At 42.0% G+C, this 22,024-nt stretch overlaps 1 protein-coding gene across 2 annotated transcripts in view; it reads right to left on the minus strand.

The window, feature by feature from the left end:
- Window positions 1–22,024, minus strand: part of LOC113156027 (C-terminal-binding protein 2) — an 81,399-nt gene that overhangs the window by 42,964 nt on the left and 16,411 nt on the right. The window contains exons 1-2 of one of the 2 annotated variants that reach the window (XM_026350838.1): window positions 13,745–13,862; window positions 1,689–1,891 (exon numbers count right to left, since the gene is read on the minus strand). In XM_026350838.1, coding sequence (XP_026206623.1) covers window positions 1,689–1,746 — 58 coding nt within the window. In that variant the 5' untranslated portion in view covers window positions 1,747–1,891; window positions 13,745–13,862. Of the gene's footprint in view, window positions 1–1,688; window positions 1,892–13,744; window positions 13,863–22,024 lie in introns of those variants that run through there. The other variant, XM_026350837.1, reaches the window with a different exon arrangement.

Consider the following 22,024-nt stretch of genomic DNA (forward strand, 5'->3'; position numbering starts at 1 on the left):
GATGGAATTTTTAACAGATCATATGCATGATTTTGTGTCATATTGTCAGATGGGAAGTTTAATTACATATATATTCTGCATGTTGGAAGTTTTAGAAATGTACTCTGACCCTTCTGCAGTCATCAATGTTCTTTTTCTGTTTTTAAAACTGACACTGACATTGTCCTGTAATGCATTCTCCTAATTTTAATATACTACAAGCTACTGCTTCAAATCCAAATTGAACAGTGGCATGCATCAAAACTAGGACTGCATTTCTTGGTCTAAGTAGGTGCCTTCACAGGATACACAGCATATGTCCTTCATTTCATGCACACAACACTGAGGTGCTTACATCATGTTGCAAAACAAATATGCTGGCACTGGGGGTAATGGTGCGTCTAGCTTCATTTTCCAGCACTGCAGTCATGTCTGTCTCTCCCTGCGCTGGCTCCAGGAGGGCCCAGCAGCTTAACAAGCCTCTCGGGGACCCAGACAGCAGAGAGGAGATGATTTTACCTCAGGACACAGTCTGACAGACACACAAATGCACACATGCACACACACATATACACTGGGCAAAGTCAAGCAAGTGGGTTTAAAAAATTTACATCCACAAAGCTTCAGACGCAGTTTATACACCCACACGAAAACTCATATTCCTTGTTCCCTGGGCCTACTTTGTAGCTTTGCACACAGCAGGGGGCTCCTCTTCCATGTTCAGACCCTTCAATACAACACCACCATTAATCCACAACCTAAAGCCTAACAATCACAGCAGTCCGTGCTGCAAAAAGCCAAACGGCGACAGCACAGAAACCAATCTCTCCCCTGTGGTAATCTAACTTGAGTTTAGATGTTTAGAAATTCTCCGTAACCATAAAGTCACATAATCAACACTCCTACACAAACAAACACAGTGGCTCACAGAGATGTTATAGTAAAGCAGTAATCTCATTTATATCTGCCAGATGAGTGTTTGCTGCTGAGGTCAACATTTATACACTGGTTACTATAGTATCTGACACATGCTGTGTGCCAAGAGAAAATTATAGCAATCAATGTGGAATTGATTTCCAATAGGTCTTAGGGTTGAACTAATAACAATATAGATGCTTGGCTATGGTACATGCAGCTCTGAAGCAGTGTCAACGAGCAAAATAAAACAAAGGAAGCATAATAAGGGTTTCTTTTTATCCAAACTTTAGCTCAGTTTAACTAAATATTATAATATACAGTAGATATATTTTCTCATGCATTACTAATTAAACAGTAATTGCTTCAAGAATAATCTAAATAGTTCTGTTCAATACTGAGAAGATAGCAGAATCCCCAATCTGCAGCAACAGGATGGCCTTAGTGCACTTGGATATTTTAAAGACCTAAACTGCATAACTCTGAACATACCAAAAATGATTATAACTGTTTCTATTCAAAATAATAATCCGACAATTAACTAGATAATTTACTAGTGAAAGGAATTCTTGATTTGATTGGAGCTCCAAACACAAAGCATCAATATCACCCCAAGATCAAGTTAATTAACTGTGAAATCCAAACTCGTGACTGTAAATATGATGGGATGCACTCTGAAGCACTACCTCTATGTACTGAAAAGGGTACACAGAATTACAGTGTGTGTTTGCGGCGAAGACGAACGCTGATGGAGGACAGTGTGAGGAGTGCGAGACACATATGTTGAACTTTACCTTCGCAGATCCTGTCCAGCCGCTGCCTCTTCACTTTGTGTTTGTCAGTCAGGGACATGGTGTCAAACACAACACGGCGCAGGACAGCACGGCTCGGCACGGCAGGGCACCTCTCCTCCTTAGCCACAAATACTGACAAAGGTTCACACTCCTAGTGCACTGTCAGCACTATTCCCCGGGGCATACCGCCTCAGCACATACACCTGCAAGAAAGGCGCAAACGCAGAAAAACGTGGTTAAACAACACTGAGACACACACACACACACACACACACAGTATATAAACACATTATTGATGTACAAGCACAAAAAAACACTGTGACAAGGAAAGGCATTAAAGAGTCCTTGACTACAAAGTCACTCAGCCTCTTGCTCACACAGAGCCTGGGAAGCTGCAGGCGATAGATATAGAGAGAAATCTGAGAATCACACACACACAGTTACTCAGATACTGCTGGTGACAAAGTGCCCCATTTGGTCTAAAAAGTGACAACGCTTCAATGCTCTTAAAGCTCCACTTTTCTGCTGTTTGAAGAGTGTTTTCTTTCACTGACAAACACTCATCTGAAGATCCATCTAACTTGTCACTCGTCACATTCCTTATTGATCGCGGTGACATTTGAGGTATCTCGACTCAGATAAATAGCAATCTACTTCTTCCTTTTTATGCCCTCAAAGCCATTCAAACTAAAGCAGGCAGCAAAAATACTTATTCATCTAACAAAAGCTGATCTTTTGTCAGATCAGCATGAAAGGCGCTGATAGAACTTGTGAGGGGAGATTTATCATTTGACAAAACGAAGCTTTTGAGCTGATGTGCTGTACCTTAGGATTGACAGAGAGTTGTGTAATGACACATTCAGGCCAACAGAGGGTAGTTAAAATCAACTCAGAGCAGAGCAAAGCATCTCACTTTCACCTCTGTGAAATACAGTCATATCCCGACATTCATTCAAACATTTATTTCTAATGCAAAAAAGTGAAACCTCGCCTCCCCCACCTCTGAATCTCAGTAAATCCTTCTTTGACAGAAAGTGTCTTGACACCTGTAATCATATTTGCATTTTAAGTTTTAGAAATTTGAGCTACTTGAAAATGTTACTCCATAAGGCTTTGAATTGAGCAACACCACCAGACATGCAGTCAATGGAAAACAGACGAGGGTGCATTTCTTCACTGGCACTACATAAAGAGCACAGCGAGCATCGGCATCTTAGTGAATTAATGTAAAATTATTGCAAGACAACAGGGATTAAATGTCGCACTTAAAACTCAGATGCCAAATCGAGCTCGTTCAGAACCAGAGCCAGAGGCGAATCTCCTCTCAAAGTGCTGAGACAATGAAAACATCTATTTCTGCCAGAAGGCATCAGGGCAAAGTCATTACTTTAAGTCTTTTGCAGTCAGTATTCAGGAGAAGAGGAGGAAAGCGGGAGCAAAGAGTTCAGTGAAGTCCTCATCTGTGAGAGATCACAGTGACGCGCATGTGGGTCTGCTTTCACCTCAGCTGTCAGTATAATTTGTCAGAATTGGTTGGTCAAGCCTGGGCTCAGTCCTAGTGTGGCTGGTTGTAAAATCTGACATTATCAGGTTGTGGCTACACACATTTTTACAGCATCTTGACGGAAAAAATCCCTCAATTTTTCCTGTTAACCTGCCCTATTTTCTCATGAGTTAATGATTTCATACACTCCCTGCTTCTGACAATGCTGAATTTAGATGTCCAGACAAGCATTTAGGTTCTAAGACAGCCGTTTGTGTTGGACTGTCATCACAGATTGTAAAGTTAGAAATGTAGTCTGGAATAACCTTTTCACCACTGATTTTCTCTTTTGCTAAACATCAGAATAAAATGTTGAGAGGGAAAAAAAGGCTTTTCTGTTAAAGAGCAGCAACTGATGTAAAAATTCTGACATTTGCCATCTGAGTTTTAGAAATTGATTCTGTGTATAATCCAACATTAGCAAAAGCCCCAAGTGAACAAGTTTTTTTTTTTTGTTTCTTTTTTATTGCAAATTAATTTAAATGTACACTATGAAGTTTGTTTCACTTGTTGATGCACAACTTTACAGGAGCAACATTTGGCAGAATAACCTGAATAACCTTAGTTATTGGAGGTGACAGAACATCTGGGGGGGTTATCATGGGTTTCAGGAAACTGCATTTCTCACAAATTGTTAATGTTTTCTAAACCAATCAGCTACTATACCCCAAATAATTATGAGCAAATGATTCATTTATTTGCAGCCTTGCAGTCTTTAGTGTTGTCCTTGCAAATGCTTCATCACTGCATTCAACATGTTTGTTAGACCTCAAGGATACACACGTTATAGTGAAAAACACTAGATGAAAGAATCTATTTTAATATCTTTAAGATCTATCTTTAAGACAAGAGGAAGCCCCACAGTGTGGGTAATAACCAGAGAGTCTCTCTGAAAAGGCAGAAGTCTGGCTCTGGTATGTTAAGAGGCTGCTGGAAGGCCTCACCCTGCTACTTGATTCATTTTAGTTCTTCTCTCCATCCCTCCTCCTTCCTTTTCATCTGTCCATCTCTCTGTAGTGCTGCTGCCTCTGAGATCTCTCACACAGTCATCAATCACTGGGCCTGCTTCCAGGGTTGTCTACTTAGGTGTGTATGTTGCCGTGTGTATATGTGTGTGTGATATAAAGAGTGACAGTGACAGAGAGGGAGGAAAGAGGAGAAAAAGAGTGCACACTGAGGCTAACTAGACACATACAGGGTCCAAACCTTCCCCTGATCCTTATCCCCATTCCTCTTTCCCTCCATTTATGCTGCATTCATTTTCTGCTGCACTCAGTCTGCAATACGCACACAGCCCCAAAGTTTAAAACCTCCCTCCGTGACTATCTAAAATACAACCACGCATATCCCCCATGCTTTCACAAAATCAGATAAAACAATTTTTACGTTGCGCAAAAGTAAAACAAACGAAAGCCGTGCAGCTAGTAAGGCCCAAAAGGGTATTTAGACAGGAATTTTGTACTCCCAATCCAAGCACAATGGTCAAATACATGAAACTGAATATTTAAGAGGCCTTACAAGTCAGATGATCGATAAAACTTCCTGCCTGTGGAGCCACAGCTCATTGAAAGAGAAACATTTGTGCTCAAGAGACGGAGACATTAAATGTAGGAATTCATATCTGTGACAGCCGTCTCCATCTCCGCTGTGAGCACAATCACAGTCCACACACTCCCCTCAGTGTCAGCAACACACAGAGATCACTGTCCAAGCACTGTCCACATAGGCGGGGGGGAGGGCAGTCAGTCAGTGGGACATTTCAATTCCCCATAATAGAGACACAAATGCACACAAAGGAGTGGTTTCAGTGCTGAGGCGATTAGTGGCAGATAATTTACTGAAAAATGACCAACAGCACATTGCCAATCTACTCATTGTAAAAGGAGAAGCTCCACATTTTGGGAAATATGCTTTTGCTTTTTTGCAAACCCTGAGAGTAGCAGACTGGAGCAACTAAAGCCAAGTTGCAGAGAAGTGCAGCTTCTCTTTTCACTCTAACTTCATATTTACTGTATCACCTCTCAGGCCTGTGGCCTTCATATCTGAATGGGCATCCCGGTCACTTCTGCATTACGATGGCACTGGGTCAAACCTAGTAACATTAATTAATTACATATCCACCATGATGTAGTAAGAAAACCTATACACACACACACACACACACACACATCATATATCACTATTTACATTATGTTATTTGGTAGACGCTTTTATACAAAGCGACTTACAAGTGAGGTACAAAGATATCAAATATCGAAGCCAAGGAGATGAACTATAAAGTGAAGTGCTCTAGGAAGAGCGGTTTCAGTTTCATGGGGTATAAGTGCACGAATTTTTCAAGTGCAGACAAAGATTCGGAAGAGTTCTGTTTACAGCAAGTTTTTGAAAATTGAGAGTGAGGCAGCTGAGCGTGCAGAGGTGGGCAGGTCGTTCCACGATCATGGGTATGTCTGAATAAAGCTGCAAGGAACATTAACTTAAAACTGACCTATGTCTGAACAAGAGAAAGCTGCTGATGAAAGCTGTTGAATACCTTTGAGATATGAAGGTCTCCCAATACACAATGAAGCCACTTTTGAATGAAACATTTTTGCCTTGTGGTCTGCATCACCATCATCACATAACAGTTTTTTAAAAAGTTGTTTTTTTAAATGGGTATTCACACACATTAGGTAAGGGATGTGCCGAAGGTTGGAAATAGAAGACATCATACTCTACTTTGTTTGTACCTGTAGAAACAGGAAAAGCAAGTAATTTTTTGGGGCGGTAACCCAGCAGATATGCAGGTTATTGCCTGCAACTTCTCTAATAGATTATTTGTCACTCGTCGAACAAAGTATGAACCATTCATCAGTTACATCCTCTCAATTATGAGAACTGTGAACTGGTACTTTGACAAGCAATCTGAACATTCAGGCTTTGTGAATTTAAAACCAATGAGTGCTTAGTCAACATTTAATTGACTGAGCATTCATTGATTCACATGAAATGTAATTTATACAGTATTCAATAGTAATAATATATATATATCCTAATTTCAGTCTCCACCCAGCATTATAACTTTGCCCAAAGCGAATATGAAAACTCAAAAGTCAAACTGAATTAATTTGCGACAGCATCTTGTTCTAATGTGATGACATTTAATGATGGCCCTGCCGTTGTTGCAATCCATCTTCCTATTGAGAGGCAAACACTAACAGAATTGTCTCTGTTGTGATTAATTGACTTTGCCAAAATAAGAAGATCATTTGGTTTGGTAAACAGATCCCAGCACCGCCCCTGACAGACTCTCATTAGAAAGCAGTGATTACTTACTTTAATAAGACAGTTGGGGGGAGGCTCCTGATCAGAGGCACTTTTGCACAGCCAAAAAGAGTCATTACAGTTACAGTATCACTTCATGTGGCGACGCTGATCTGATTTTGAAGAGAGCTGAGAACAGAGGAAAGAAGCCGTTTCCCTTTGTTTAAGACAGATGGAAATTTGTTTGGACAGGAGGGAGATTGTTAAAAAGTCAAACTGGAGACAGCGAGAGCCGCTAAAAGAGCGTTAGTGGATGAGCTTGACAGATTGAATAATTAAAAAGGTCAGGCTACCTGCCCGCTGTGTGTCACTTCACACATGCAGGCAAGCACACGCATATAGACACGCACACACTGTTCTGACAGCGGCACAGTGCACTGGGGCAAAGACTTTAGAGACAAGTCATTTGGGGGAATGAACATTTTCCCTCAAACACTGTGTAGTTTGTGAACTAATTGGGTGAATCCATAATTAATTTGCTGACATTAAGCCTTGGGGTCTGCTCCACAAAGACTTTACTTTCCAAGGATGTGAAGAAGTGCTAGGAAAGCCCTGGGCTCACTGCTGAAGGGTTGACTCCTGTTCTAATGCTTCACAGTGCAAGTTCTGACATTTAGGAGAGATATCCTACAGCAATACATTTCCACACCTGCCAGTTAACTCCCATTTACTGATGGGATTAGTTTAATGTAGGCCAATATTCTCCCAATGAAACCTTTGAAGACAGATAAATGTGGAAAATCCATCCTCAACATGGATCAAAACCATAACAAGACCAGTTTTTATTTGGTACCTGACTGTTGTATCCTCAGGGATGTGAAATATCATTACTAAGAGATGTTTTCACAACTATTGCTGCTGAGTCTGAGTCACAGTTTTTAGCTATAAATGTGCATAATGTAAACATATGATTCATATACTGTACGTAAGTAGCACTAAGATTTAATTAACGCAATCGTGATTGGTCCAGTGTGTGTTTGTTGCTTGTTTTAACAATATATGTCAAAAACAATTCAACACTTCTTATTGAAATCTGCATAGTTTTGGTCAGACGCCACCCAACTAGGGATTAAACTTCAGTCCAGATCCAGCAAAATCTAATAAAGTTTGGCTATTTTCTCATAAGCTACTGCACTTACTTAAATGAGGTTCTAAATGCCTCTGGCACATGTATCCCACAACTGTTTATCACAGCGTTTTGATCCAGATCCAGACACAGATTGCAAGACTTGTGAGACTTTTTTTTTTTATTATATATTTTAATAAAACAACAACAACAACAACAGCAAATGTAGAGGCTTGGCACAGGTATACACTCGGAGTACTTTCTAGTTTCTGAGTTAATTTGAATATTTGTCTAGTAATTATGATGAAAAATCTTCAACAGCTGCTATGCTTTTTAACATAACACTAAAATAAAATGACTCATAAATTTAAATCTCCAAAGATTAAAATGAGGTAAGATTAGATGGGAATAATCTTTTGATTTAGATCTGTTTGAACTGTATTATGCAACCATAAATCCTTAAACTGTACTACAATCTTTTACAGCCAATCTAACCACATTTTCTGTACGTGGCAAAAAATATAAATACTAGACTAAAACAACAGGGATTTTATTAATCATCAGATGGACAGACTTTGAAACAGATTTAATTTTGCATCTTTTTGGGAAAACTGTGCTTCCACTGATTGTGCTTAAATGTTAAGATGTTTATTTATAGGATATTTTATCTGTATTAGTTGGACAGAAAGATTAAGATTATCTAACTGGCTATTCTTAGTAAGCTGACAAATTATATCTCATTCAGGGGAGCTTTAGATGAAATCTTTCAATGAGTTGTCAAATGAACTTTAACTCTGGAGTATTTATCTTTCCCAGATGATGGTCCAACCCCTTTGAATTTGGATGTAGTGTCTCAGTGTGAGTGTTGTGGAAATCCATGCCAAGAACTGTAAAAACATAAAGCACTTGCTTTAACGTAGAGTTCGATAACTAGCAGTTACTTCTCCTGACTTAATTTCCCAGTGGAGTTTGACAGGAAAATTGTGAGAAGAGACAACTGTTAAAGTTATCTGACAGTGTGCAGCATGAGAACTTACAGCAATATCCATCCCTCTTACGGTCGATTCCTATCAAAAGCCAGAGCTCAGTAAGTCTTTTCCGAGTCTCAGAAATGAGAACCCCCTCAAAGCATGTAAAATTTCTCACTAAGACTTTACACTTAATCCAAAGAGGCACACTTGCCTGGAAAAAAATACATCTATCCTCTTTATCTTCTATCCAGTTTCCTTAAGAAATAACAAACGCAAGTCTCAATGACAAGATTGTTTATACTATTGATACTGCAATCCATTATTACCCCCTTGTAACTTTCTTCCAAAGAAAAGTCTGTGTTTTCTTTCCACTAGAGCCCCATTTGAACAATGGAGGCCATTTTTCCCTTTCAGATTCTGGAGTTCCTCCAGAGGTAACTCTGTCAACGCAGGGCTAAAACAAAGAAAGAGAAAACAGGAAGGTGTGGACACCCTGCAGCACCAACCCAGCTCTATTATTAATATCAACTTACATGCCCAGATCCTTAGCACCTCAGGAAGGGGGAGAGTGAGATTTCCATGAACTAAACAAGGCCTGTCACAGCGTAGGCAGGTGACAGCTTGACACAAGTATATATAGCATAGTAAGCATGCCAAACTGAATGCCTTCAAACTGCAGAATGGTTGAACTAGTGGCAACAGTAATGAACATTTTGCTGAAATATGTACAAACAGGGCAGCGGTTGAAATCTAAGCTGCTGTAGCCCACCTTGTACTATTTACATCCAATCAATAAAATTCTGTTTCTCAAAGTTGTACAAGCTGAGGTTTTCAGTGCACACCACAGCCGAAGCCAAAGCTGAAAACACTTCTCAGTACAGGAAAGCGCCTGCAGCGTGCCAACCTGGTGAGCAGAGGGAAGGTGTGGCCTGCCTCGTGAGAGGGAGGTAAAAACCGTGCTTGCCACCAGCTTGGTGTCAGCGAGAGGCCAGGCTCTGGCTCAGGCAGCCTGCCTGAGTCCAGCCGGCTCAGCCCGGCTCCCTCTGGGTCCTTCCAGGAAGACTCGGTGTGATTCAGAGCTTCCTGGTCCAGGAGAACGAGGTGCTTCCACTCCCCTCAGATTGTGCCCACTAACACACATACACACAATGCTGCTCAGCCTCTCTCCCTGTGGATGGTGAGACAGCCAACTCCGTGCTGTACTTGGGCTTACACTGGGAGGAGGCCAAGTCAAACAATGTGCTGATAAAGTCCAGAGCAGAGTGGTGAGAGGAACACAGAGAAGGAGCACAAGGGCTGTGCTGCAACACACGAGGATGGGAATTCACACAGCCAGAAACACTTAAAACATAATTCTACTTTGTTAAATTGTGGTAGTTTTGGCCCTCAGTCCTATTGATAATAATAACACTGTAGTTAACAAATTAATTGCTAATGTCTGGTGAACTAATTTGGTTGAGAAGGAAGAGGAATAGTAAAATTACTGGGCATAAATCACAGTTTACAAACTGCCAGCCTGGTTAACCTTTGACCTTTTGTGCTTGTTGTAGTTGTTTTCCCGTGCAGTGACACACTACTACCAACATGTCCGGTGTGTGCAGTTTTGGTTACAGCTACAAATCAAGTAGTTTTAATGTTTAGCTACTCTGTTGTTTACAAAGCTAACAGAGTGGCTAAGCTAAGCAATCACAACCTATGATGTCATAACTGTACAAGCACTGCACATAAAAAATGACCAAAAAGAAATAAAAAGTCTGCTATGTAATAAAGCAGAATTTCCCTCTAAAAGCAACATCAGCTGCATAGTTTGTCTGTCCCTGAGCGCAGTTTAAGCAGCCCTATTTTGGAGAGCTGGAGCCAATAACTGACTTTACAGGAGAGCTTTTTATCCAAGTCCCCTTTGATGGGCTCACAACACAAGGTTGGCCTCTCTCTCTCCCTTTACCACATCCTATCATCTCAGGCTCTACTAATGCTTCAAGGGACCAGGACTGACACACACACACACACACACACACACACACACACACACACACACACACACGCGCGCGCACTCCTAGGCACACAACTCAGTCAATTAGTCCTGGCCCAACCTTGCAGCTGAGAGATAAATGGTGTGGAGTCTCAGCAGGCTTTTGCACGAAGCTGTGCTCCTTGTCTGCCATATGTAGAACAGCTCTCTCAAGGATGGCTAGGCCCTCCACCATGAAGATACATGGCAAGAGTAAGGTTGATGAGGGGCTCAAGGTGCTCCGGCTTGCATTAAAATATGACCACAAGGACCACCAATTCCCTAATCAGAGCTGGCCTGAGGAGCAAGAGGAAGAGAAGGAAGAGGTGGGAAAGGTCTGTTGGGGTGTGAAGTCACATACAGAATTTTAGGTCTTTCCACTCACGCCCTTTGTCCTGTGTTTGCGTACCTCATGCGAGCGATCTAATACAATCTTATCTGCTGGGTCCTGCAAAACACTGTGGCCCCTCAGACTATGTCTCCTTTAAGGCGTCTAGATGTGAAAATTCCATTGTGTGTATGAAAACCGCACCCACACTAGTCATCTGAGGATTTCAGGTCATTTTTGTAAAATCTGTCCACAATAAAACACCAGAACAACTTGAAAAATCATGAATTTTTTTGTACACTTTCAGTCAACAAGCACCATAATAATGCCACAAGTCAACATGTGTTAAGCAGTGGTACTGAAACTAAACGTGCAGAACATCAGCACACAATTTCTTTCCAGTCAAATAATCCAAATCGATCTTAATCAAGTTGCAGGCTCACTAAGCCTTAGACTTTTCCTGTATACTGTTGTATGCAATGAAGAGTAGTTTGTCTACATTCTGTGGTGAAAGCAAACTTCTCCACTTGTTCACGATGTAGCAGCCTTAGAAAAAAAAAATGCTAATGAAATCAAACACTGCATATTTGCCACTCAGCTTTTGTCCTGTCATCATTCAGTTTAAAGTGTTTCCTAGTTCAGTTCAGTGGGTGAGAGGGATGTCAGGCTGTCTATGCATTTTCAGATATTAATAGTGTAATTACAGTAAAGTTGCTACTAATATCTTACGATCAGTTTAAGTAATCATATAAAAAATGGAAAAAAACTGAAAGTAAAAAAGAAAAAGATGTGTTTTCAGATTTAACTGGCTCAGTGTGGACACAGCATCAGTGGGAGGCAGTTCAAGCAGAAAGGCTCGCCTCCATCAGTGTAGTAAATCAAGTGGCTAAGCTGCATTATCTGCAACAACATGACAATCCTTTTAACACCTGACACACCTTGGTAACCAGCATCTCACCCCCACGGGGGCCTGTTGTTGTCATGTTATATATGGCTCCCACTCCTCGCCAACTTTTCACAAGATGTCAATCCTGTCAGTGCTCATACAAACACACAAACACACACGCCCTTAAATCAGCTCCCAGTGAGAACAGGGTGAACGCGGAGGGTTCTGTTAGTATGACAGCGAGAGCCTTTCCATTGACAACATGATACGTAAGCTCACACATACACAAACACAATCACACAGCAAGGTGAAAAATTACAGCGGGAGAAGTGTGCGTGGCCTGGTGGATTAACTGCGGAATAAAAGTGCTGATGGGCAACAAAAGAGAAAAAACAGCTATTCATCACCCTGGCACAGGATCAAACTCACACACTTCTCAAATGCCCTTCTTGAGTTATTGTGCAGCATGGCTCTGGTGGCAGCTCCACAGATAATGCTGCCCTACCTGGATTGATTGGAGAAGCAATGCATCCTCTGCTTCCAAAGATGGCACGCATCAGTGCACTTTGTCAACTCTGAAGAAAAAGAAATCTGCTAATAGCCTATGTTTTCATTACTAGACCGTGATTTTTTTAAAGGTTTTCCATAGTTTTCTTGTGACATCATCAAGCATCAAGCTGTAGTGAGGTAAATTTAGTCAAACAAATGCAGTGTCTGTGGCATCACTGCATTTCTGACATCCCTGCATTTGTCTGAACAGAGGGGAAACAAGGGAGAGCATCTACAGTGTGTGAAAGTTAGATCACTTTTTGCCTTATTAGTTCAGCATACTGTCACTACACTCTACAGTCAGGCACACATTTTTAGATGAGATGGAGTCAGATAAGAACACCGTCTAAACATGTTTCTCAAAGATCACTCAGAGGTTTTCATTCTATTATAAGATTACAACAAGTGACGTCAACTATAGAAAGCAGTGCCTGTGTGTGGAAGCATCTGCACTACAACTAATGTGGATTTTCTTTAGTGATTAATTATTCAACAAAAATCTCCATCACAAGTCGCCTTGTTCTATTTGATTGCCAAAGATATCGCATTTACAATACAAAACTGAGAACATTTTGCATAACAATTTTGCTTGATTAATGGTGAATAATTGGTTACCAATCTGTTAATCAACTCATCGTTTCCTCACTAGCATGCACTGAACTAAAGCTCTGCGATCCTTGCTCTCCAAGCTGCCATCTGTTACAGTCTTGCGTCTTTTCTCAAAGCACCATGTTACCAACAATCTGAACATTAAAAGAGTCAAGTGAAAACATCAATACAGCACCAGCGTTATCTAGACACTATTGTAAGTGCTGTATAATATCACTGCCCTAGTAGAAGGGTTGTTTAGATGGAAGTCCACAGTCATGTATGAATAGAGTACATACAGACGGGTGTATGCGTGTGAGTGCAGAAACAGCTCAATGAGTTCTCCTTTCAGGCCCTGACAGTACACAGCTCTTTACAAGAGGGAGGAAATGCCATGATAAAAGATAAATCATGGGAATATATCCACACCAAAGACACGCTGACCGCCTCAGGGTTTAGGTCAGTTGTGTTGTCTGAGCAGCATCAACTGACACTAACACCAAAAACTCTCTTTACCTGTTTTTTTTTTTCCCCCAATCATCAAATAGCTGCCGTTAGAAATGTTTTCCCCTCAATTAGGGCACCAGAATCAGCCGTGGCCTCCATTTCAACTTGACAGGTCACGAGGGTCGCCACGCCTTTTAAGAAGAGAAAAGCCCTTGTCACTGAACTCGGTTTCTCTCCTGCCTGCCACAAAATGTCTCCTGACACAAAGCCCTCGCACTCATATCAGCGCACTCCCACAGCACTGCCAACAAATGTGACCTCCTTTTTTCCTCCCACTGCTGGAATAAAAAAGAAGAAAACTCACCTCTACCTTGCCAACTGAAATAAAATAAATAAATGAAAACAATGTGCTCTGCAACTCTGCCAGACCACAAACAGAAGTAATTTTTCTCTCTCTGCTAACTTCTGCTCGAGATACTTTCCATGTTAGAACTGAGGTGACGGCTTCAACTTTACACTGAGTTGTGTTCAAGGCCTGGGGGGGGGGAATGCTTTTCACTGTTTATCTTTGGCTGGCTGGTCTGAGCCAAGGCCTGTGAAACACTGCAGAACCTGAACGCTGCAACAGAGCTTGCACAGTGCTGCCAAGTCTCTCAACACTAAGTTACAGATGAGCAGCATCAGAGTTTTGGTACGAGATTAGGGTTAATTAGACCTTTCTGCTTCAGCAACACTTGTAATTCCAGATGACTTGATTGAATTGGCAGAGCCAAATGTCTGTAACTACAGTTTGTTTTCATTTGTCTATGCTTTTAATCAAATGATGTCAGAGCTGCTTGATTATTTGGTTCCTAATTCAACTCATTCATACAGTAAGAATTCTAACAGTGTTTAACGGTCCTCAAATATGAGAATGTGCTGTGTTTCTTGTGCTATATTGTGGTAGAGCTGAATACATCTTGATCCCTGCACATATTTAATATATATCTAGTATGAGCAATTAATCTGAAAATAACTGGCAGTTGAATCAATAATATAAATAATCATTAGTTGCAGCCATTGATTTCAGTCACTTGTACACTATGTGTTATAATATCCTAATAGAACTCATAATGTCTTCTGAGGTGTGACCCTATCCATCTGCTCCCACAAGCACAAAACAATCCCAGAACACACACATGCACACACACACACACACACACAACCCCCACTCACCACACACAGAGGTCTGCCCAGAATAAATCAAGTGCGCATGGAGTGGGCCCCATTACCCCGCAAAAAGTTGCTTTACTAGCCAGCGTTATCCCCCCAGTTTTAAAGGCTTAAGTCAGTGGGGAGTTTGGAGGGTCAGCCGCGGGTGGGGGTGACCTCCATGAACTTCAGGGTGGGGGTGAGGGCAGGATGTGACCGCAGGGCCAATAGGTGAAAGACCAGTTTAGGCTTTGGGAGATATGTAGATATGACATATGGAGGTTTTTGTTTCTTTTTGAATAAGGACAAGATGAAATCTGATGCTGCAGAAAATACAGCTGGGAGAGGACATTCTTTTAGAAAAATTAACTAGCAAAGTAATGGGAAAAAATACAAGAAGGCACAGGAGGACAGGGACGAGAGAGAGAGGTGGTTGGAGGAGTAGGAGGTGGAGACAGGGTGTGTAGAGTAGGTGACGGGCAAGACAGAGGTGTGTGCGGGGAGGGAGGCTGCAATCTCTGGGGAGAAAATTAACAATTCCACCCTGCACTGTGTCCCCACGACATTAAATGCATGAAACACGTGAATTATTGTGCAGTGCGGGTTGAATTAACTCTATATATCAAGCCAAGTCCAAATAGTTCAGGGGTGAGGGGCTGTGTGTCCCAGCTGAGGAGGGGGGAGGGGATGGGATGAGTGCATGTGCGTGGCGTGGGGAGCAAGAGAGAAAAATAAAGTAACTCAACATTTCTATCTCTCCCATTAAAGTTAACCACTTCTCTCTCTCCAGAGCCATAAAGTTGTCACACAGACTGTGATTTATTCTGCCCCTGCCCAGGCTTCTGTCCTAACTATTGCATGCCTCCAATTAATTTTTTTTGTTGCTCTCCATCCCTTCCCTGTAAATGTAATGAGATTGCAGCACTGAAAACTGCTGACTCCTGTTAATGCACAATTCCTTAATAATACCGAAAGCTGGCTGCAAAAGCAGAAGGCAGATGCATGTTCGGCCAATAATAGCATTTTAAAAAGGTGCACAGTTTTGCCAGAGATGTGATTAACACTATTCACTGCAGTATTTTGCACATTTGCACATTACAGGCTGACCAAAGCCCAAACCTGGCTTATGTAAACAGCGACTGTAATACATAAAAGACAACCAAGTAACAAAATAAATACAATCCTCAGATGTGATCAGCGCTGCATCCACTTGTCCACCTACTCTTCGCCCACTCAGCCATTCCTTTCAGCAGCGACAGAAGTTGTTTTGAAAAAGATGTTGTGAGCTGCTGTGAAGAAAAGAGGAAGTCCAGGAAAAGCACTTTTCAGTATTTACAACAGTGAGCGCTCGCCAGCAGCTGAAGCAAGCAGATGAGGAGATCAGATAAGACAAAATGGCTGCAGTAATTGATAACAATTCCTAACCTGCAAACAAGGTCAACGATGCAGAGTAACCGAGTCAAGATTTTAATTACACCAATCATACTTTCCAGAAGCATCCAAAAGACAGTGGGAGATTCTATTGGCATCCATTGGCTGTGTTGATGGTGTGATTGAGCTGTGCACTGACCATTACGGGTGGGCTGCAGGTGCACAGTGGGAGGTATTAAATGGAGTGTTTTGGTCAAAGCTGAGCGCAGCTGGCAGGTGTTACTGTGGAGGGACTTTATTACTCTGTAAACTACCAGAGACAATTCACTCACACCATCTTGTGTGGACTGCAAAAGGCCTCAAATCAATTACTGCCGAAATTCAACATGTAGTGAGTCCAAGGAGACAGACAAGGTTCGACTCATTGTTCTTCAAGTCACCTTCCTAGGCAGAGAGCACAAAGGCAAATGTTCTCACACTGGAGCAAAGTGAAAGGAAACTCTGCCTAACACATTTGTAACCTAGTACACAGTGTAATAGCTGCCAATCTGAAGACTGATGTATTCTCATGGGCTACGAATAATTATTCTGTTTGTAAAAAAGAAAAAGTGGATTCAAGTAAGAGACGGTGATTGATTGACATGTTTGGGACAATTAGAAGCTTAAGGAAGTGAGTGTTTACTGCTTGTTTTGTTTGTCCTTTGTTTGTGAGCATGGAGAAGATTCATTAGGCCTTCGCATGTAGGATTTGAGGTCTGCAGAGCAAGAGGGACCCAGCCCAAGTGAAGCATGTCAAATTAGGAGGTGGAAAAAAAAAAAAAACTCAAACCGCTGCTACTGGGACTCATTAGAACCTCAACAAACACAACACTTTGTTGTGTATGTGTGCATCGGCCTCTGTGTGTATCTGCTAATAAAACAGAGAAGCAGCATTGGATTGTGTGGTTTCAAGTTATTTTCATCATAGCAGTTTGTTTTATGAGGCACCGAAGCTGAGAGACTCTCCAAACAACTTTAATGAAAGTGAGGATCCAGCCGCCTCATGGGAACCAAAGCTAAGCTGATGCTCCAACCGAATAACTGACACGCTGAAAAATTAAAAGTATCAGGTGACGTTTGTAAAACACCCGAGTTCCCAGCTTAGAAATGCAACAAGGATCCACTGTGCCAGTGATGGAGACCAGTTGCTGATGAGCAGAAATTCTGCTCACAACACATCCATATAGTTTAGAGGTTTCTTTGAAGGTAAAAAAAAAAAAATCTGTTCTATAAATTTACTTTGACAAAGAGATTAGAGCATGTTTATTTTACACAGCGTGCTGAACAGAAAACTTTAGCTTTTTAAATCATATTTACAAGTTTGATTTAACTGCTCAAGCCTGGGTGTGGTTTAGGGAAAGCAGTGCAATACAGAGGCTAGAACGATATGGAGACGTAGAGGACAGAAGGCCTCCACCCACACTTCTCTTACTCGTGCTAGAAGGAGTCTGAAGTTAAAACATAAATAAAGTTTTGGAGGAACAGCTTTGCTAATCACCCCCTTTACATTTGATAGGACAGGAATGCAAGTTATGGTATTGTTCTCCAGTTTAACAGCATGGCACATAAAACGTTAACCACTTAATGTCCACACAGTCATTTTTAGCAACACGCTTCTGTTAGAAGTCGAGAAGGTTACAGCCCGGTTCAGTAAATGGAGTCTAAACTGAAAGTGCATTACGCAGGCTATGTAGGCCCAGCAAATACAACAGAAATTGGAACATGCCAAGCACCTAGTCACTGAGTACAGCTGGGAAAGTACAGAAAACTCACTGGCTCCAAAGTGGAGAAACACTCAAATATCCAGAGCAGAAAGTGAGATAGTGCCTTCTCGCCTTTGCTGGTAACATGCTCTTTACATGGGCCAACAAGCTGGCAAAGACAGAAAGATCAGGAATTTACACCAAGCACTATTTCGCCTTCCTGCTACGAGAGAAGGAAGCCCGGTCCACTGTGGAGTGGAGAAAAAAACATCTCACTGATCTTCAAGGTTAAAGGGAAACTAATCTATAACTAGGCAACTCCACACAGAGGCTTTAAAACAACTAATTTCACTGCACAGCCACCGCTACACAACAACTCCCAGCATCGCAGTTATCATCCACAAGCTTAACTCAGCAAACTACCCCCCTCCACCACCCCACACTTCTCCCTTTGCTCCCGCTCCCTCTGTGTATACCTATGATGTCTCCCTTCAGCAGGCAGGGAGGCGTGGAGTTTCCTATCCCTGTCTTCCTTACTTGTCTCTGCCCCTCCCTCTCATCCCTCTCTCTCTCTCATTCCTCAGATCATTTCAAAGGGCCCCGGAGATCAAAGCTGGCCTTCTTTCAAAATGGACAGGAATGGGGGATGTATTTAGTTAATCATTTATTTTGGGGGAAAAAAGACCCCACTCCCTCTCCGCTTTCTGTCTTACCACTTTTCGTAATCTATCTCCAACCTCCTGAGGCCCTACCTGCCACCTCTCAAGGCTGTTTTTAATATGCAGAGAAAATAAGCTGGTTGCCCTCTCCAGGCGATTGATGGGTGGGAAAGACCTGGAGAATACAGTACAGCTACACGGGAGCACTTGCCTCTGATGGATTAACCCCTCTTGCACCAAGATTTGAAGACGCGCTTGAACACATCACCTCTCCGAGACTGTATGTGTATCTTAAAATGACAGATAGCTCATTAGACTTGATTTAGGTTGAGTAGTGAGCTATGTCTAAAAAATACACTTATGCTTCGACTGCGTAGAGAGCAAGAGCAAACACTGAATCCATCTTCCTGATCTGTACATTGTCAGTGCGAGATATTACAACAGACAATGTGCATCAACACAAATCATAAATATGAAGTGATTATACTACATAACACAGCTCATATCCTGTGCTAAATCATGATTAGTGTCAAATACAAACTCGGAGTGTGAGGTGAACACTGTCTCTATCTCTTCTACTCTCTCACACACACACACAAACACACACCTCTCAGCTGACCGGCCTCCAACAGGAGAGGTGACCCTATGAAAAGGCTCCGTCACACTCCCTGCCCAGCAAATGGACTGAGGCCTGAGGCAGCTAATGGCATAATGAGCCCACTGCAGCCTGGAGTGACATTTTTGGCCACGGGCACAGGGACGGCCCTCAATAAAGGCAACACACATGCACACACACATATATACAACGGATGATGATGCTGTGTCCGTAGTCTCCATCATTCTGACAAAGTCTCCTAGTTACCCAGTGATGTGTGTGAGTCGAGTGTGAGCTGCCTGCAAATGCCATTTTCAAGCAGCAGTTTTTTAATCTTTATGTTTTTATTACACAATTTGTTTATCAAACCCAAGTTTTAGTTTCTGAACAACAATTTTTTTACTTTATGTTTTGTTGATTAGTAAATGGCATACTAATTTAAAAAAAAAAACATGTAATGCATCAGTGTCTAGTCTTGTCTCCACACTCCAGGCAGCAAGAAACTGATGGTAGTCCTGCTGAACCAACAAAATTTTACTTTACTGTACTGTCAGGGCTCCACATGCATTTCCATGGGACTAGTTTCATTTTCGACTCTTCTGTTCAACAAATGATTGACAAGTGCTCTCCTTCACTGAGACGTGGACATGAACCCTTGCTGCACCTGATCAAAATGAACACCCTTCTTGTTGAGCCATCACTGGCGCAGCCTTCAAACTGTCAAAGTGGAAAACCAAAATGAGATTTCTGAATACATATGAGGCAAGGTTAGTCATATACATTCAACTTTCCACTGACAACATTTTATAAAGACATTAGATTTAAAATGTTTATAAAAGTAAAGATGTGAAATGTCATCTGTAAAAAGGTCGGCTGTAGAGTCAACAGCTTAATGTGAGCTTCCTCTCGGCTTTGTGGATTTCATCGTGGTCCAGCCCACAGCTTTACCGTTTAGTAGGGGTGTTACAAGATATCACGTCACAAGATCTTGCGATATTCAAACATCACAAGGTTGCTCATCAAAGTGAAAGTGGTCCTGCAATATACCAATGTAGTGAAACAAAACCAGAGCCACAGCATGCAGCAAGAAGGTGAGGTTAGCACTGAAGATGCATCCGCCACTTTTAAATCATTTGTGACCTCTGTGAGGAATAGTGCCATCTCTGTTTGCACTTTGAGTATTTAGTGAGTACTACTTTGATTAGGGCTGCAGTCTCTGTCTGCACTGTAAAGACATGACTAAGAAGAACTGGTTAGTAATTTATCTTATTGATACAGGTTTTATTTTTCATGTTCTGTTTGTGGAAAGGAGTTCTGCATAGTTCATACACAGTCATAAGGGTTGAAGAGACTCGTGAAATCAGGAGGGTTTGTGCCAAAACCTTTTTGAGTGTGTGCATATTGTTGTAAAAAGGTCTGACAAGCTCCCTACATGTCAAGCTTAATGCACGGTATCATCTGTGACTGTGTTTTAGTTATGGGTGAGAGGGGAGAGCCATATCGTCTAGCACAGGTCTCAGAGCCCCTGCAGCCTGCGAAAAAGAGCTGGCATGATGTAGGCTAAAGGTTCCCCCTTGTTCCCTCTTCAGTCTCTGACCTAGATGTGTATGTGAGCACTCACTGGTGTAGATATGAAGTTTATGCGTGTGAACGTGTGCTGGGTGGTCCTGTCTGATTCATCATAGGCACTGGCTGCGAGTCAATACCATCTGCCTGATTCACCTGGGATATCTTTGGGAGCTTTGCTTGTTCTGTTCTGACTGTTAAGGAGGGATGTGAGAAATGGACCCCACATGGGGAAGAAAGCGAGAGTAGGAGAGAGAGAGCAAATTAAACACAAAGAGACAAGAAAGAAGAGCCCGATGGAGTCTAGTCGGTCAGGCAGAAGTGGGCCAAGCTGGTGTTGCGCTCAGGAGATGACACATACAGGCTACTCCAACTGACTGGAGACAAGCCTTGCAGTCGCTCCCTCTCTTTTCTCACACACACACACACACACACACACACACACACACCTCCATAGTCTGAATCCCCCTGGGTTTTGGTTTTTAGTGCTGCGTGCTGATTTTGTGCAAAATACAGCTCAAACATCGCGCTGACTCAACAAGAAGATGGCTTCATTTGGGCGTGATGAGAGGAGGTAGGGCGTGAGGGTGATGCCATGAAATTACATGTCCTTACCTGACAAAGCAAACCTGACTTCTGTTCTACCTCAAGTTCAAAGTGATGGAGTAAACTGCGAGTGTGCAGCTGCTGCCCTGTCCTTCTCCATCACCTGAGCACAGATGTACTCATTAAGGCTGAGGCTAACATCAAAAATGAATAACACTTAACCTACAATGATTTAAAACAAACAGCACTAGTCAGCCAATTATTTTAGTAGTAATTTAAAAGGTAAAGCCATGATGTCAGCTACATACCCGTATAGTTGAGAATTGTTTTCAGAAATACAAAATACAGGCGACTTTGTTTCTCTGCAAGGTCTCTGTGACAAAAGAAAAATATGTGAGGTATTGTGGTCTCTCTGTGTCGGTCCTGGGAGCCACAGGACAATGGCCGCCTTGTAGACACAGGTTAATGAAGCCTTTCACAGGGCACTCAGTTTGGGCCTCTGCAGATTAATTACAGAGCAGCCTACTGACAGGCAACTAAGTTGATTTTATGCAAAGCAGGCAGGTTAGAAAAGCTGTGCAGTGGTGCAAGCACTTAACGTCTGCACTTCTATGGCAGGAAATGGTGGTCCCCAACACTGGTCATGACATTGCTGTAACTAAACCAGGGCAGCTTTGACAGATTTTCATTTTCTGGCTGTGTTCAACTGCACTGCACTGATGGCTGCCATCTCTATACGCTGCCTCGTCTCACACTGATAAATAAAAATCCAGTTTGGCCTCTGCGCAACTAACGGCAGCTTTTGTATTTGTGTTAAAAGGACAACAGGGTGAAATTTATCCATTTATCATGAACAGAGCCTTAAAATGTGTGTCTGACAAAAAGATAAAATTCTCTCAAGTCAGACATGACATAGCATAAAGTCAAGCTGGTGAACAAACTCTCAAACACAAACACCACCCCCTTAAATATCA

The sequence above is a fragment of the Anabas testudineus genome, chromosome 19, assembly GCF_900324465.2.
Source record: "Anabas testudineus chromosome 19, fAnaTes1.2, whole genome shotgun sequence".
NCBI lineage: Eukaryota > Metazoa > Chordata > Actinopteri > Anabantiformes > Anabantidae > Anabas > Anabas testudineus.